This window comes from Lepidochelys olivacea (genome assembly GCF_965140295.1).
Source record: "Lepidochelys olivacea isolate rLepOli2 genome assembly, chromosome: 5".
Taxonomy (NCBI): Eukaryota; Metazoa; Chordata; order Testudines; family Cheloniidae; genus Lepidochelys; species Lepidochelys olivacea.
Genome location: NC_140415.1, coordinates 105,015,385 through 105,033,188, shown reverse-complemented (window position 1 = coordinate 105,033,188; position 17,804 = coordinate 105,015,385). Strand labels below are relative to the sequence as shown.

Below are 17,804 nucleotides of genomic sequence, written 5' to 3'. Positions count from 1 at the left end.
TCTTGTTGGAACCTCCTCCCAGCAATGACTTGGTGCCAGGCATCACCTCTCACTTTCCTCCATATCCCCTTGTCCTGGCATGGATGCCCCATTACACCATGTGTCAGCCGTCAGCCGTCAGCCCCCCCCCGTCTATTCCTTCAACCACTACTCCTCCCCCTGCTTTTTTTTTTTTTTAAATGGAATTCTTTTATTCCACAGGCTGCTATTTTACTTCTTTTCCTCCCTGGCCATTTGTCCCCACTTCTAATCATCTCCCAGTTTACTATCTTCACACTACCAGTCTCCACCAATTCTATTTCTGTGTTTTCGTAATTCTCATCTCCTCCTTGGTCTTCTGGCCTCTCCCCTTGTATTCACTTGTTGCAGTGTCATGAAAACACAACTCATCGGGACAGGAAATCTTTGTCCACGTGTCTCGACCAAAGCTGAGAGGTGGTACAGGTTCCAGAAACTCTTTTCCCTTCTGCACCTCTCCCTTAGACATGATGGGGTTCATTTCAGTCTGGAGATGCTTGTGTGATGTTACCCATGTGACAGCTATTTTAACGATATCCAGATTTATTAAAACCACAGAGAAAATGGAATTAAAAACAAAAAAAAATGGTTCATGTAATAGATTCACACTTCTCAAAGAAAAACTAGAGAAATCGTTCCCAGTTTAGTTAGAGATGAAAATAAGAAAAGTGAAAGCTTCTAACTTTTGAAAGCAATCCTTTCTCTCTGCCCCCTTTTGGTCAGATTGTCTGCATCTCTTGCTGTCCAGAGAACAACAAACACTTTGTGTGTCTAGAGAGCTCTCTTATCAAATCCTCCCCGATCCAGTGCTGCTACCCTAACTTTCAAAACCAGTTTTCTCCAGTTACATGCATACATAATAGGGTTTACATGCACTGCTTTCTCCATGAGATGGACCACTGGGGATACAAATATCTTTCACTGATGATGAATAGCTTTCAAAGACTCAACTACTTAGTTCAGATACCGACTTTCAGACCACCTTGGCTGGCTGTATTCTAATTTTGGTCAGGGCTCGATTAAACTCCCTTAAGCAATTTGTTTTTTGACAAACCCTCTGTCACATAGCCTGTCTACACTTCCCAGAGGACCAATATTGTGGCGATCGATGCATCGGCGGTCAATTTAGTGGGTCTTGTGAAGACCCGCTAAATTAGGGATTCTCAAACTGGGGATTGGGACCTCTCAGGGGGTCATAAGGTTATTACTTGGGGGGTTGCAAGCTGTCAGCCTCTATCCTAAACCCCACTTTTCCTTCAGCATTTATAATGGTGTTAATATGTTTTTAATTTATATGGGGGGCGGGTCGCACTCAGAGGCTTCCTATGTGAAAGCGGTCACCAGTACAAAAGTTTGAGAACCACTGCGCTAAATCGACCACCAATCACTCTCCCGTCGACTCCTGTGCTCCACCTGATTGAAAAGAGTAAGGGGAGTCAATGGGAGAGCATCTCCTGTCGACACCGCATAGTGTGGACCCCGCCGTAAGCAGATTTAAACTACGTCGATTTGAGTTACGCTATTCACGTAACTCAAATTGCGTAGCTGAGATTGACTTTTCCCTTTAGTGTAGACAAGGCCCAAGTTACACACTACTTCTCCTAGTGATTACAAAGACAGCAGAGAGCATGGCAAGAAGTACTAAGCAGAACCACCAAAAAGGAGAGAGAACACAGAACAGTTTCCCGGAAGCTCCCCACATGGCATACAAGAAAGACCAGGGTTCCACCCCTCTCTCAGAGCAGACCTTTATGAAGGAAGGATTCATCCAGTAAATTGGAGAAGTGCATGTGTTCTTACAAAGATAAGTTTGCTTCTCCTTTCTTGACGGTCTCATTGCTTAACTACTCCCTTAGGATATTTTGCAGTTTCTTGGATGGTTCTCTAAGTAGCAAAATTGATTCCGATAGATATTTCACATTTCTCTGACTGTACAATGAGAGCTGTACTAACAGTCACTTGTTACCCATAGTCACCTGTGTCAACAACCAGCAAAATCCTACTTCCTCTAGAAATTTCCTTTCTCCACTATTTCAAATCAGAAATAGGTAGTAACTCTAAGGGAACTTCTATGCAGCCAGAGACCTGTCCAGCTGTGTAAACAGTATTGCAACTAATCTACTAAGGTGAAGCAGTTGGAAAAATGAAGCTATTTCAAGACTGGGTTGTTTTTTTAATCCAAAGCTGAAGAATGTTAGTTAAAACTGTGTTTACTTTCCTCACAAGAGGAGCACAGAGGTAGGATAACACCTGAGGGAGTAAAAAGAAGGAACCTCAAGAACTGGAGAGGTCCAGAGGATAGAATGATTCCTGAGGCCAGTAAGGGGATTAGTACGTAGCCATCGGAAGAGAATGATCCGACTCGTGCAGGTTCCTCAGACCTAGGGTCAATCGTAAACTTTCTAGGAAACTCACAAATCCAAAGGACTTTGGGGTGAACCTCTGATCCCATTCCAGATGAAATCAAAGTTGACCTTGACAGTCCTCAGATCCAAGCCCCTTCCTCAGACTAAGATTGCTTCTGAGTGACAAGGTGAGCGAATCCAAGCAGCTCAGAGTCAAGAAGAGAAAGACAGAAGAGGAATTAACAAGTCTAGAAGAATGAAGTATGAACTCATAATCATCCCAGGCCCACCAGGTCTAAAGCACCACACTCATCTCAGAACTCAAAGTCAAGGGGCAACAAACCAACAACAGAATCACTACAGGAAATAATTTTCTTTCGCACTGATGTGGAGAAGGACTAGTTCAGGTGAGTTCTTATACCTCCTCACAGAGAAGGATTTCAGGTAGCACTCATATCTGAAGATGGCAGAAGCATGCACATGCAGAACACCTTTTCAGGGAATGTCCATCTTCACAACATATCAGACATTCAAATACCACAGCGATAGGGGGCATACAACATCAGAGTGCCGGCCTGCCCTAGACACCTCCCCACCGCATGATGTGCGCCACTTACAACCTGATTTTTTTTCTCCCAATCTGGCAGGCTATCAATTAGGGTAGACTTCGATTTGAATGCCCACAATCCCACTCACTGGGAATCAACAGGGCAGAACCAACAACAAAAAGCACTGAGGGGGCTGGAAATGTGTAACGGAGCTGAAAACTGCACAAATAAACAAAAATAGGACTATACTTTTTAAAGATTGTAACTAGACAAACTAGTTTATCAAAAAAAAAAAATGAAAGAAAGAAAGCTGCTGCAGCAAGGCCTTTCAGACACCAGACATGCTTAGCAAAGGGTTGTTGAGCCCATGAGACCATATACCCCTCTATCAGTGTTCAGATTCATAAGGGGGCACACTTCTTCCCAAGAGTGTCTAAAGCACATCATACTAAGGGCATGCGCAACTCAATAGTGGGGCTCTTGAGAGACAATTTTCAAGAGATACCTGGTTCTCAGCTGCAATACAAGAGTGCAACATTAACTAACCTTTTGGCCAGGGTTGGGGAGGGGGTAATGACATGTATAAAACTACACATACTTCATCATAAATGCTCCCATTGATATCTGCTCCATAGATCGGTGCCACAAAGGTTAAATTCTTCCAGTATTTACGTTCCAGATCTTCATAATCTATATACCTTGGAGTGCAGTATCTGCAGAGGGAGAATGAAATTAAAGGCAATATTTCAGAGGATCTTAATTGACAAGTTGTCCTTTCACTTTCATGGTTTTGATGTCTCCCAACATCCACGTTCATGATGTGCTTTATATTTGATTTTGCAGACCAAGTACTTTTAGACAAATATATCAGTTTCACACTCTTTAGTCCTTTCTCATATTCAACAGTCCTAAACCTATAGGTTTCATAGTAGCAATGCTTTCAAAGTAACACTGGGTAATTTCTTTCTCAGTATTTATGTCGCTATTAGTCCTGTGCCACCCAGATCATTTCTTCCTGTCTCAACAGATGGAAGGACCGTCTACTGCCTGTTCTGAGTTTTAGGCCGTTAAGCGTGATTGTTGTCACCCAAGGCACTTGAAAGAGCCAATACACTACTAGTTGGTAGTCCTCACAGTCTCTCTTCACCACCCCATCCTCCATTTTAGCCTACCACATTTCTTGGGCTGGTGAAGAAGCACTACTGTTAATAAACAATATGGTCACCAGTTCCTACCCTTGTAGTGCAGGAGCAGAGACACCAAGGAGTGTGCACACATCTGCTGGTCCTAGCAGAAGTGGGTCCTGCAGATTATCCCCAACAGGTCCAAAAGGCAAGTGTTCTGCCATTTAGTATCCCTGGCCAGAAGCAAGGGGAGGAATCCCAATGCTCCTGTGGACCTTGCTTTCCTTTCTCCCTCTCCCAGATAAAGCTTTTTTGGGAGAAGTGGACCAGTTCTTCCAGTTGTCAGAAATCTTTGGAGGATCTTGTCTTCATCCCTTTGGTTGTCCCAGATGCATGAGGCATTTTAACATCCTTTTCTGTGGCCTGGGAGGATTCTTCTAACTTCCCATAGAGGGAGCATGCCTCTATTGCTATTGCCATGCAGACTACTCTGCCAAACCTTTTCCTCAGGGTATCTGGCCACAGTACTCCCTTATTTAGAAAATCTTTAGGAAGGGAAAATTGCTTCCATAAATGCAACAACTTGGGAGAGGGGAGAGAGTTTCAGATCAACTCTGCAAGCTCTTTCTGTTCAGACTGCTTGGAAGAAAACTTGGAAGTACAGGAAGCAGGAGGTCATGCAGCTGACACAGCCTCTATTAAGAAGGATGGAGGAAGAGCCTCATGGTGAGCTGACTGTCTCTCAGCAAACAGGAGTTGGACCCCAGCAATCTATGAGTAACCAGAACTACAGACCAGGGCTTCTCTTAAATGCTGTTTATCACTCAGACTAGAGCCCTTCAGCCATGTTAAGATGACACCAATGTTCAGGGTATGCTCATTTGGGTATCCCAAATGAAGGGGAAAGCAATTTAGTGTCACAGAGATATGCCCATAGAAAGGAAGCTGGCCTCCACAGAAACCTGACTTCTTTGAAGAGAGGGAAAATCTTCTTTAAAGAAAGCTTAGGAGCTTCTGCTATTACATTGTTTAAGAAGAATGGAACAACCTAGGAGGCTTTTTAAGTACTCCTAACTCATATAACCTTATTAAATATAACATAGCAATATGATTTTATAGGTAGCGGGATAAAACAATTGTAACTACAAATATTTCTGAAATATTTTCTATTATGGTGTGTGCAGAATTATGGTTCTATTGGCACTCGTGGGATATCCTATGTAAGTGCATGGTTACTCATTATTTCATAGGGTGACCAGACAGCAAGTGTGAAAAATCAGGACGGGGGCGGGGGATAACAGGCGCCTATATAAGACAAAGCCCCAAATATCGGGACTGTCCCTAAAAATCAGGACATCTGGTCACCTTATTATTTCACCACTTGTGAGTAAAAGAAAGAATCCAAACTATGTCTATAAGACCTTTATACGACTACATGGCATTTTATATTCTATAATTTTTATATTGTATTGTATATTGTATATTATTATATAAATTTTATATTTTATATTGTTTATATTATATAGTTATATTTTATATCCCCCTATGCAGATGTGAGGACATAAAACAAATGATCATAGCAATCTAAACAGATGTCATTATCAGCAGGATTTAAAGTATGCTGGATCATAAGGGGTCATAGACACAGGAAATTAAATTTCTAAAAAGTGAACCAGTTGCAGAGGTGCACTCTTTTAGTATCACCTTGGAGGAAAAGCCTTCTAGTTGGCTACTTTACCCACTTGTCTGCCTCCTGGGGAGAAGCAGCCAAACAGGGATGCTGCAAGAGGCAGACAGTTATTTCCCTTCCCCTCAAGAGCCCGCACCATTCATGGCGGTGGGGGAGGAGTGAGCAGAAAGATCGCACCCACTCAGAGCAGTTCACGGAGGGCAGTTCCACTCCCTCTTTCCCCACCCTCATAAGACCAATAAGACAGCTCCTCTGCTCCTTCCCCCTCTGCTCTCCCTCCGTGCAGCAGCAGCATCTGGCCTGGGAAGGCAGGGAAGGGTCTCCGTTGCAGTCTCCCTTCCCTTAGGCCTGTGGGAGGGGCTGAAGAATTCCAGGTGCTGCAAGAGGAGCAAAGGTGAGGCAGGGGGCAGAACTGATGTGGGCACTAAAGGGGATAGTAGAAATATGGGGGTAAAATTGACTTGGGGCACGGTGGGGGCAGAATTGCTGGCAGAAATGGGACAGAACAGATGTGAGGAGTGGGAGAAAAACTGATGTGAGGACAGGGGGATGCACAGATGTTGAGGTGATGACAGACTCAACATTTTTTTCAGACCACTCTAAGCACTGAGTAGTGCCTTCTACCAACTCCCAGAAGAGGGACAAGGATGGCCTTCAGTAAGTAAGCGAAAACATAAAAATTACCTGGTGCCTAAAAAGGTAAAAAAAATCACAGTGAGGGGAAAAGTTTACACATTCTCCTTTCCAAACAGAATACTGAATATACATACTTGTCACTGTTGGCCAGTTGCCTGAACTCTTTCACAGTCATTGGCTTTTTCTGAATGTTGTATTGAGTGAAAAGCCCTGACTGACCAGTGACCATCTGCTGAATTGGAGCTGGAATCACTAAATCATCAATGTCGTTGTAATGTTTTCTCGGCTTCCACTCCTTGGGTGGGATCACCTGAAAAGTCAGAGCAGCAATACACAAATCAGCATAGCTACTGCTGATGTCAAAAATACTTTTGAAGTGGATGAAGAAACAAGTAAATCTAATACAGAAAACTTAGCAGATCTGACCGAAAGATTTAAAGATTTAATTAAGTTAAAAAATCTTGTTGTCCATGAACACTGTGTACCATCTAATTTAAACATAACCTCTTCAATATTTTTTAAAACTAAATAGAAGTAAAGAGTTATTTGCTGAATGCCTCTCTCTATTTTCCTATCTGGGTTATTCAGTAAATCTTACAAAGTCTGATCTATACACAATTTTTATTCCAATTTCAACTATTTCATTTAGGGGCATGATTTTTTTTAAACCAAATTTGTTAAATTGGTACAACCCCTCATGTGGATGCAGATATATTGGGCTGTCTTAAACAGAGTTTATTCCCATAAATTTATGTAATAAAACTAAGTACAAAAACTGTGTGTATACAAGCTCCAATTGATCGTAAAGTTTTGGGTTTTTTTCGTTTCAGGTTCCCCTGATTCACACCATCTGATTCCAAGTTCTGCTATGACTCTCAAGCATGCACCATGCTATTCACAGCCATCAGGAATTTTACAGAAACTGGAGTTCACCCAAATGGTCTCATTCAAGTTTCTTCTTTTAGGGTATTAGGTAGTTTTGAAAAGATGTTTTATATATTATTACATCCCAAATGGAAATCTCTCTACATTCCAAATATTGTCTATTTATCTTTTAATTCACTATTTTGCCAACAAGACATTTTTTAAAACACTGCAATACCTATTGTTTATGTAGAATTCTTTATATGTAAACTTCATATATTTGTATTATTATTATTTAAAGACTGAAGACATTTCCTCCTCTTTCCCCTCACTTTTAGTTTTGTCTTTTTATATGCTACAAACATTGGAAGTATTTGTTTAGTTTTTGTAAGCAGCACACAGCAAGTATGGCATTGTTCGTTATTTCTATATATGTGCATTAGCATCAGCTAACAAAAATCTTGGATGAGTTTATAAGAGTTAATCTGTATTCCCTCTGATAGCAAGGCTGTTTCTTCAAAATGCAAACATTTTAGGGTTATATATAAAAGTGGCTATTGCATTTTTGTTTATCTTTAAAACATCTTAGTGAGAGTATGGAATTTTAGAATGCATTTGAGACCTGAAGATCATTCATTGTCTCCAGATAACAACATGGTCAAATTTTAAACCTAACCCACTTGAACTATACAAACCTAGAACATGTAGGAAATACAAATTTAGACAATCAAAGAAAATGTTTTTAGCAGATAACCATTTCCTGTTAAAGGCATAGTTAATATTTCTAATTAAAATGTAATAGTTTAATCCTGCACTTCCTACATGGTTAAAACTCACATTTTCTTTTCTTTTTTTTTTAATTAATTAATTATTATCATCATCATCATCTTTCATGTGACCTTTGGCCATCTAGGGACTGCAACATTGGGCCCAATGTTTCCTCTTCTTAAAGAAACAAGAGTGTTCAACTGTCTAGTCTTGTAGTTTCCATTAATGTTTTCACACAAGTCTTAACAAGTTACATGCACAAAATACACAAAACACTGCTTTGGAAGCAGAGAAGCCGTGCATTCAAAATGTATGCATAAAAATCAAGTACGTGCATAGAGATTTCCATTTTCATTACTATTAGGCATGAACTTGTAGGTTTGGCTCCACAACATGAATATTAAAAACCAGCATTTGCATTCTTTTGTTTAATTCAAGGTCAACAGTCTTTTGTTTTTAGCAATATGCAGCATGAAATATTTTTGTGAATAATATACAAAGTATCCTCCTTCAGCAAACTGGAGCACATTTATTGTTTAATTGTATTACAGTGGTGCTTAGCGAGCCCACCTGAGATTGGGACCTCACTGTGCTATGCGCTCTCCCTGTAGTGAGAGAGTCCCTGCTCTGAAGACTATCATCTAAATAGACATGACCGACAAAAGTTAGAGACAGGGAACAGAGACAAAAATTAAGTGACTTGCCTGAGATAAGTAGTTCAATGGCAGACCTGAGGACAGAACCTAAAAGTCTCTTGATTCTCAGTAAAGTACCCTTTCCACTAGGTCATACAGCCTGCCTCCCCCCCAATCACAGCCCAAGAGCCTGTGGCCACAAGAAAAGGCTTTGGTGGCCGCATTTGAGAAACACTGGACTAAAACCAAGACAGTGCAACATTCAGGCTTTATTCCTCCTTCAGTATGTACTGTGCTCTCTCATCTAGCACTTCCTGAAAGCAGAGTTCTCATTCCTATATATAATTACAGTATGGCTCTCCTTTTTTGGGTAGCTATCTATCGTAACAGAGGTATACATTTAAGACTACATACTCCCCTCAATCTCCCATTGATTTTAACAATCAGTTTGCAAAAAGATCAAAGGTAGAATATGGCCTTTATTTAGTAATTAAACTTTTAGTTATTGTGTATTATTTCCTCACGAACTTATCACATTCAGCATCACTCACTGGAAAAAACAGGCTCACTGTTAGGATCATCACACTATCAGGCCTTTGTGTCTCTTCTTTTCACAGTTTCTCTCCCCCTCCCCTACCTTTTTCTCTCTCCTCCTTTAATCCCTCTGCATTTTCTTCCCTAAAGCAACTCACAGCTCCCCCTCTCTGTGAGCATCACTACCCTCCACTTCCTCATCGCATCTGATAAAATGATGAGCAATAATACAGTGCTGACATTTAAAGTGAAACATGCCGGATGTTTCATTAGACTGTCAGGAGATCCAGAAATAGAACACCTGCATAAGTGGGTCAAGGCAAAGGACCAAAAGTCCACGATAGAGGAGAAAGAAATCCAGAGGGAGAATGCCTTTGAAAAAATTCTGTGAGTGGTTGAAAAACAGAAGCATGCTGGTCTACAGAATTTGTTAGGGGCCACAAGTACAAACGTGCAGGCTTTGGTATATGTGGGAGAAAAAAAAATTGATTTCAGTAAGGAGCACGCTTGATTCTGAAGTGTATGCTTGGACTAGAGTCTGCTCTCTAAGGAACAGAAAGTCCTTACGCCTGCTATGTTCTGGTAAAAGTCCAGTTTTACTGAACATGACTGAAGCAGCAAAAAGGTGGGATGTTACAAAGAGGAGATAGCTCTCCTCTTTGTTATTATGTTATAATATAATAACATTATAGTTATTATGATGTTTGATGTGATGTTATTTGTTAAGGCCAAAAAGGAGTTCTCCTCGTGATTAAGAATATTCTGTACAGCTTTCCCAAGAAATGGGCAAGACTATATGGGGCAGGTATGTTACAGGGTGTGCTGCCCCATTAGTGGGAGCTGTGCCTAATTACCTGACTCTCAGGCGATGGGTTTGAGCTTGGATTGATGGTAGGGTCAGGTGATTGGACATTGCATAAGGGTAGCTGAGGTTGGCTATCTATAAGCGGGAGTCTTCTCCCCCAAAGAGAGGAAAATCATGGGATGGCTCTCTGGAGAGGGCCTGATGTCCTGATAAAAGGGTAAAGAGGAGGGAGAAAAAAGTAAGCCCCACCTGCAGGAGATCCAGAAAAGAGCCAGAGTCAGAGAGGATGGGGTGTGGCATTGACTTTACTTAGCAGCCAGAGAAAAAGGCTTTGCTGGAGCTGTGTGCAGAGAGGGGGATGAGCAAAACCCTGAAGTGGGAATTAGGAGCTCAGGAGAGGCATAATGGATTGGTGAGCCTGGAGAAGAAGGCGAGGCGATTGTGTCTTTGAGTTCAACTGTTCGTTTATGTTAACGAACCGGACTCCAAAAAGGGAGAGTAATTCGAAAGCATAAGAGTTGGGGAGTTTTCTTTTCCTGGGGAAAAAAGGAAGGAAGGAAACTGAGGCAGCAGTAGGATCTCACTGGATAAGGTAAGAGCCTATTTTAGGGGATGGGGAAGAACAAGCGGATTGTCTCTCATGCTGCTGTCGCTCCTCTTCCTCCCTGCATCTGACTCTACATGAAGCCCTCGCGGCATCCAGCAGCCATTCTGCTGTGGTTGCTGGCCTGCCCTAGAAGGGAGATATAGTCAAAAAAATTGTTCCTAAGATACTGTGGGTCTGATCAATCACTACCTCTTGGTAGTGGGAAGGATTTTTCCCTTGGGGGCAAGAATGACCAGGCATCTGGGATGGGGAGGGGAATTCACATTCATCATAGCATCCCATTCCCGGAGGTGCAGTTTTGAGTTAATAAGAGTAAGAACAGGAAGTTACAGCTGTATATATGTAAGTGGATTGTAATGATAAGTGCAAGGTATATGGGGCAAGTTGAACAGGTAGTTCCTCTACATAGTAGACAGTCACACCCGCAAAGGGTAGTTTGCTTACAGATGGTCCTAGCACATCACTTAACTCTCATTAGAGGCTCCAAGTAGCTGCATGTGTACCACAGGGCCAGACCTCAGGACTTGGCCTCAGCTGGCATGCAAAATCTAGTGAGGATAGCTAGTGGCAGCAACCACAAGTGAAGGGTACATCTGGCTCTCTGAGTAGACAGAGGCAGCGGGGCCAAATGTGAGTGGAGCTACGGCCTTGTGTGGCAGTCACAACATCACTCAGCTTGGGAAAACTCTCAAATAGGTGAGTCTAGAGCAAACCGCCTCTTTGAACTCCCCTTCTCTGGATGACCCTGCATGAAAGAAATGTTCTGCTTCAACCAGCAGAGGGCTTTGGAGGTCAAAGCAGGACAGTCAAACTTGGGACTGCTGGGAAGCCTGGAGTTGTTACTTGCAGTGTTCCCAAAAAATCCTTTGATTTTTATAAGCTGGTGTTACAATTAGTGGTAGCAGCTTCAAGATGGCAAAAACACGTTTGCCTAAAGTTTCTTCTCAGTGGTCATGCAGATGAAACTGGAATCTGTGAGTACTTGATAGACTTTGAGCTGCTGCTCTCTGTGAATGAGTGGACTGATGAGAAAGCATCACAGAACATAGCAGTGTTTTTGAATGATGATGCCAAAGCTTTTTACCAGAAGCTTCCCAGTGTGAATCATGGATCTTACAGACAATTACACAAATACTTATATGACTTCTAGGAGAGATCTGTTTTTGAAATACTGGAGGGAATGACAAGATTGGAGTAAGAGGAAGGGGAACCCCTGCATACTTTATTTGCATTGAGGAGCCTGTTTAATAGGCTTTCCCTGCCCCCTCACAGTCTGAGAGATAGCTTGAGTAAAGCAGAACCATCCGCAGTGAATCTGGAACTGGCAAAGCAGAGAGGGACCTATGTCCAGTGACAGAACATGAGAGAATCCTGTGTGAAAAGTCAGTTTATAAACAGAAGAACTTCATAACCCGCTGGTGAAGGAAGATAACATACTGGATAAATGTATGGACCAGATTATGTGCAGAGTTACAAATGTGGAAGCAGAAGCTGGGATCTCCTTAAAGGTATCAGCTATTAATTCTCAGACCCAGGGTGATTCCTTTATAACAAAGGCTATGCTTCAAGAAATGCTTGCTAGTGAAGTTGCTAAAAACTTAGAGTCCTAGTGCAAGATATTTGCAGAAGTTCCATGAGTCAAATAAGAGCAACAGTCTCCCAAGTAGTTCGCATAGGACATTTGCGGGTAATGAGGAGGCAAAGCTCATGGGAGACAGAATTGCCCAAGCAGAGGGAAGCCACACCAGGGAAACCAGAAGTTGCTGACAGAAGCATCCATAGAAGACAATGGAAGGAAGTAATTAAAACAGCTATTCTTACAGTATGCTGGTGGGTTCTCCAAGAATAATGGGAGGCTTGGGAGATATGATCAGATTAAGGAAGGGACTGTTCCTTTGAGGCAAATCCTAAAGAATGCTAAATTGCATGCCGGAGGATGTCCTGCTTGGACCATCTATATCACCTTGAGATCCCCAATTATAATCATGAAAAAGCCCAATGGAGACTTAAGAATATGTATTGAATACAAGAGACATAACTAAAGAGTTCAAGATCGCTACCCACTTCTCCACATAGCAGACACTGTGAGTACTGGAATGTCTGGTTATTGTGGAGGCCATTTGGGCCAATCATCCATATTTACTAGGTTCAGAATTCATATAGTACACCATAAACATGGAAAGAAATATATGGCTGTGGATGCTCAAAGCTGGATGAGGACAGTGAGAACAGACTCAGACTGATTGTGTGATGACATCTGGCAAGAACAGTCTAAGGACCCTGAGTTATTCTGGTGTGCTAAAAGATCTACCAAATGAGATGCAGACTGGAGAGGTTCAAAGCAATTCAGGAACAATTATCCATTGATCCAGCTACCCACTTGCTGGTGTATGATTTTCCAGGTCTGTCAGGGTTGTCTTGTCAGCAAGCTTGCAGAGAGCAGTACTGGAGTGTCTTCATGACATCAAAGCAGCAGGCTGCCTGGGGTGTGAAAAGACTCTGAACCAGGTATTCGACAGATTTTTTTTTTTTTGGCTGCAGATGTTAAGGATTTGGTACTTTCCTGGCTTACCTGTGACAGGCAAGCATCGGCAAGGAGAGGCAGAATTCCTTTTAGGGGATATGCCCCAATCTAGTAAGCCCTGGGAATTCATAATGATGGTCTTAGAAGGACCACAACCAGAAACACCAGTTGAAATCGATATTTGCTGATAGCGTATGACACCATGTAAAAGTATGTGGTGGCAGAGCCACTAAAAGATAAAAGGCCTGAGGCAGTCACAACTGCATTAATAAAACACATAATGTTTCAGATTGCCTGCTGTCCCCACCCCAACCCGTCAACTGCCTTTCAATGATCAGGGAAGGCATTTCAATCACTGTTATTACATGAGGTTTGCTGACAACTCCAGATAACATACCTAAAGTGAGGTCTGGTGTTGCCTGCCCTGCAGGTAATGGAAGAATGGAGAGAGTAAACAGCACCACTGGTTCCATGCTCATACTCTTACTGAAGACCAATGAGACTAGGATATACAGACACTTCTTGTCTTTGCATACATCACCAGCCGACACTCAGCTATTCACCACTCTCTCTCTCAGATTATTTTTGGACTCGCAAAACCATGCTTGCATATGACTTGATGTTCAGCAAGAAACAGCAAGGCCTCCTGCACCTACACAGGCAGAGTCTTATACCAGTGACTTGAGCACACAGCATTTCAGAAGGTGGAGGAATGGATAAGCCAGAAGGAAGGTGCCAGGAAAAAGTTCCCAAATGCCCATCCAGGAAGAAAAAACATGTGGCTATGCACCAGGAAAAATCAGCCAGGAAAAAACCCCCTCAAATGTCCTCCTTTTCAGGACAATCTTACACAATACTTAAGAAAATAAACAGTTTATCCTTGCTGATACACAATGTGAAAGCTTACCCCTTTGTAGTACACGGAGAATTGAGGCAGAATTTATTGAAAGAAAGGGGAGGGTAAACACTGAGGTTATTCAACAACCTCAGAGGAGGATTTAGAAATTCACCAGCAGATTTCTATAACTTGTAATGGGAAACTGGTTGTGGAGGAGTAGGTCCTCACGACTTCACCACATTGCAGTCTTCAAAGGACTATCTACACCCACCAGATATGCCTAACCTGGAGAACATGAACCCTATACTTGCTGATAATCTCTAGATTAATTTACAAGTGGCATCTCCATGACTGAATACAGGACTCAAGGAGGCAGCCTAACAGGGAAACCTGTCAGGATGGCAGACTACCTGGATTCCTAGGAGTTACAATGATGATAAAATTTTAGTTGTTGTTTTCAAACTCCTATTAAACCAAAAGAGGGAAAGTTGTCATGATCAGTGCAGACAGCACCTTCACCAACAGATGGTGCTGAATCTTTATTGTATTGTGGTTATTTGTTCTGATATTATGTTAACCTGGTTTGAGGGACCTAGAAGGAAGTTAAATACTGCTTGTGTGTGCTGATGTTCTTACTTGCAATATTCCAATAAATCCTTCAATTTCTATAAGCGAGTATTACAGGAGTTTGTAATTTTGTCACAATTTATGGCTAGAGCCTCAAAAGGGCCAGTTTGCAGGAATTAGAGAGACCTGGGAGGTGACTGATGGACCCTAATAGCCTACAGGAAGAAGGGGAGACCTTAAGTCTTCATATTCTCAAATATCCTTCAAGTGTACCTTTTATTCCTTCTTGTGGGGAAGGGTGAGAATATTTGAAAGTGGACTGCATCCTGGACGTTAAGCTAAAGGGGGCCAACCCTGAATATTGGTTATTCGGAAGGCTCTACCAAATTCATGGCCATAAAAAACATGTCATGGACCGTGAAATCTGGCCTTTTGTGTGCTTTTACCCTTACTATACAGATTTCACAGGGGAGACCAGTGTTTCTCAAACTGGGGGTCCTGACTCAAAAGGGAGTTGCAGGAAGTTCGCAAGGTTATTTTAGGTTAATAGTATTGCCGTCCTTACTTCTGCACTGCTTTCAGAGCTGGGTGGCTGGAGAGCGGCAGCTGTTGGCCAGGAGCGACAGCTCTGAAGGCGGCGCCCCGCCAGCAGCAGCACAGATATAAGGATGGCCTGGTATGGTATTGCCACCCTTACTTCTGCGCTGCCTTTAGAACTGGGCGGCCGGAGAGTGGCAGCTGCTGACTGAGGACCCAAGCTCTCCAGGCAGCAGCGCAGAAGTAAGGGTGGCAATACCATACCATGCCATCCTTATTTCTTCACTACTGCTGGCAGCAGCTCTGGAATGACATACAAAGAGAGATTTGAGGTGTGTTCAAAAAACTCTGGAGACTATCAGATGAACAAAGTTGAGCTGGAAAATGTATCCTTATAACTTACTTTAAATGGGGGAGAGAAGGCAAGAGAGTGCATGCCTGCATATGTGCGCAAGGGAGGAGTGACATGCAAGAGTGGAAAAGCCAGGGAACATAATGTACTTCCACTTCATCCTACGTGTATTGTTTTTTCTGTAAGTAAATTGCAGTAGGGTTGTCTTGCCAACAAACAATTGAGGTACAAACACACCCTTGGAACATTAAACTTCAAATGAACTAATTTACAGCGTGCAAATCACTGACTAGTGTTACCATCAGAGAAAATCCTACTCCCATGGGAGGCAACAAGAGTTTTTCCAATGACTTCAACAGAATCAAGATCAGACCCACCCCTCCCAAATACCATTAGCAGGTACCTGATAATCTTTATATTAAGATTGCAGGACCGTTTCCATTCTAATCCATTCTTTACTCATATGCATAACATTGTTAAACCACCCCTTTGGATCTGAAATTCTCTATGCTTAGTATCTGTTCCATTATTGAGCAAACTAATAATAATATCTAGCACTTGTATGGTTTCAGAGTAGCAGCCGTATTAGTCTGTATTCGAAAAAAGAAAAGGAGTACTTGTAGCATCTCTAAGGTGCCACAAGTACTCCTTTTCTTTTTAGCACTTGTACGGCACTCTTCATGAGTAGATCTCCAAATGCTTCACAATCTTTTTAATGTATTTATCCTCATAATACCTCTGTGAGGTACGGAAATATTATTATCCCCATTTTTACAGATAGGGAACTGGGGCACACAGATGGACTAAATGACTTGCCCAAAATCACACAGGAGCTGGGAAATTGAACAGGTCTCCCAAAGTCTAAGATAGTGCCCCAATCACTAAACCATCCTTTCTCTCAAAACAGTTCAAACATTTCTATGTGAAAAGAGAGTGAGGAAAAAAATGCACTTTCCCCCATAATAAAAAAAAAAATCTGACTTTTTGGAGCAGGGCTGTAAGTGGCTGAAGTTTGAAAATGGCACTTTGGCATGGAGACATTCCTTGCTGAGGGAAGGAATAAATGGCCTTCTGTGGAAGGGAACTGGTTTTGACTTGTATTTAAATAAATTTCAGAAGAGTCTTGCTTGACAATTTAGAAGTTTTAACAGCTTACACAGTGTGTGGGGGGGGGTAGGGGGGGCCTGAAGCCTATCTGCTTCTCTCCCAATCCCTGCAAACAACTGTAGCTCTGAACCACAAACTGGCATTTAAATTAGATAGCAATGTGGACTCCCTACCCATGTTCAATCTTTCTGTGTAATGACACTCTGCAACTACGCTTCATTACATCATGGCAAATAAGAGAAACAACGATGACAACTCAGTGCCCAACTCCTGCCCCTCCACCTTATTCATCATCTTTGTACCCACATATGCACTTTAGGCTAATGTAAAAACTAGAGGATACAGTATACACACACCCTCTAACCTATACCATACTCTTCAAGATATTGATATTCTACCTGGATACCATTTATATGTTGATATAATGCTTTGGTACATTCAGAAGCTGGGGGAAAAAAAGCCAAGTCTTATTTTTAAATCATTATACACATTAAAAAAAGATTACATAGATTTTTTTTTAAATTATATTGCTGTGGGCCAAGCTCCTTCAACACCAAAACAGTGTTCACAGACAAGTTACAAATCTATGAAATAGGGCATCTTAATAAATACATTGACTGTCATTTGAGAATGAGTGACAGTCACAGCATGCTACATTTTACGGTATTTATGTAGTTTTTGCCTTCCAGACAAAGAGTGAATATTCAGATCAGATATATTTAATGTTGGTAAATAAAAGTGACACACTTGAAAACCACATCCTATTATTACTGAGTACATCAACTCACCAGCCAGAGCCACTGTGAGGATTTCAGTGTGCGCTCCCACAGTTAATTGTAACCATCACCATGTATGAGCTGTACACAGATTGTCTCTCTTGGAGCACCATCTTACCCAGCCAGCTAGGCCTGAACTACTATTTGGCTGCACCCAGAATCTATGAGTCCTTATACTCCCTTCTCTGGTACTCAGACTGGTACTGTCAATTTGTGAGGAGTTTTATTCATGAGCATGTTCTCATCAGTCCAGCCTCAGGCATATTGAGATTCCATGAGGGGGTATTCTTTCCTTATATGTCCTTGCTGCCCACAGGAGTTAACAGGTCACTGTGCTGGCCTCAGGGGCATCTTTCTTTGTTGGAGGTAGATTGGTCACAATATGGCACTAGAATCTCCCTGAGGAACCTGTTTCAGACGGCTGATGTATAGGACAGATGCTCGAGCAGAGCTCACCCTATCCCTATCCCATTGGTCTCCCAGGGCTGCCCCTGACTGAGAAGGCAGCTTGGCACTCCTGGAGGGAACT

At 42.1% G+C, this 17,804-nt stretch overlaps 1 protein-coding gene across 7 annotated transcripts in view; it reads right to left on the bottom strand.

Annotated features, from left to right (window-relative positions):
- KDM4C (lysine demethylase 4C) overlaps positions 1-17,804 on the bottom strand; it is a 434,115-nt gene that overhangs the window by 372,860 nt on the left and 43,451 nt on the right. For 6 of the 7 annotated variants that reach the window (XM_084629198.1, XM_084629200.1, XM_084629203.1 and 3 more), the window contains 2 exons: positions 6,496-6,671; positions 3,510-3,624 (listed from right to left, as the gene is read on the bottom strand). The exons of the other annotated variant lie outside the window; for it this stretch is intronic. In XM_084629198.1, coding sequence (XP_084485324.1) covers positions 3,510-3,624; positions 6,496-6,671 — 291 coding nt within the window. The remainder of the gene's footprint in view (positions 1-3,509; positions 3,625-6,495; positions 6,672-17,804) is intronic. 7 annotated transcript variants of the gene reach the window in all.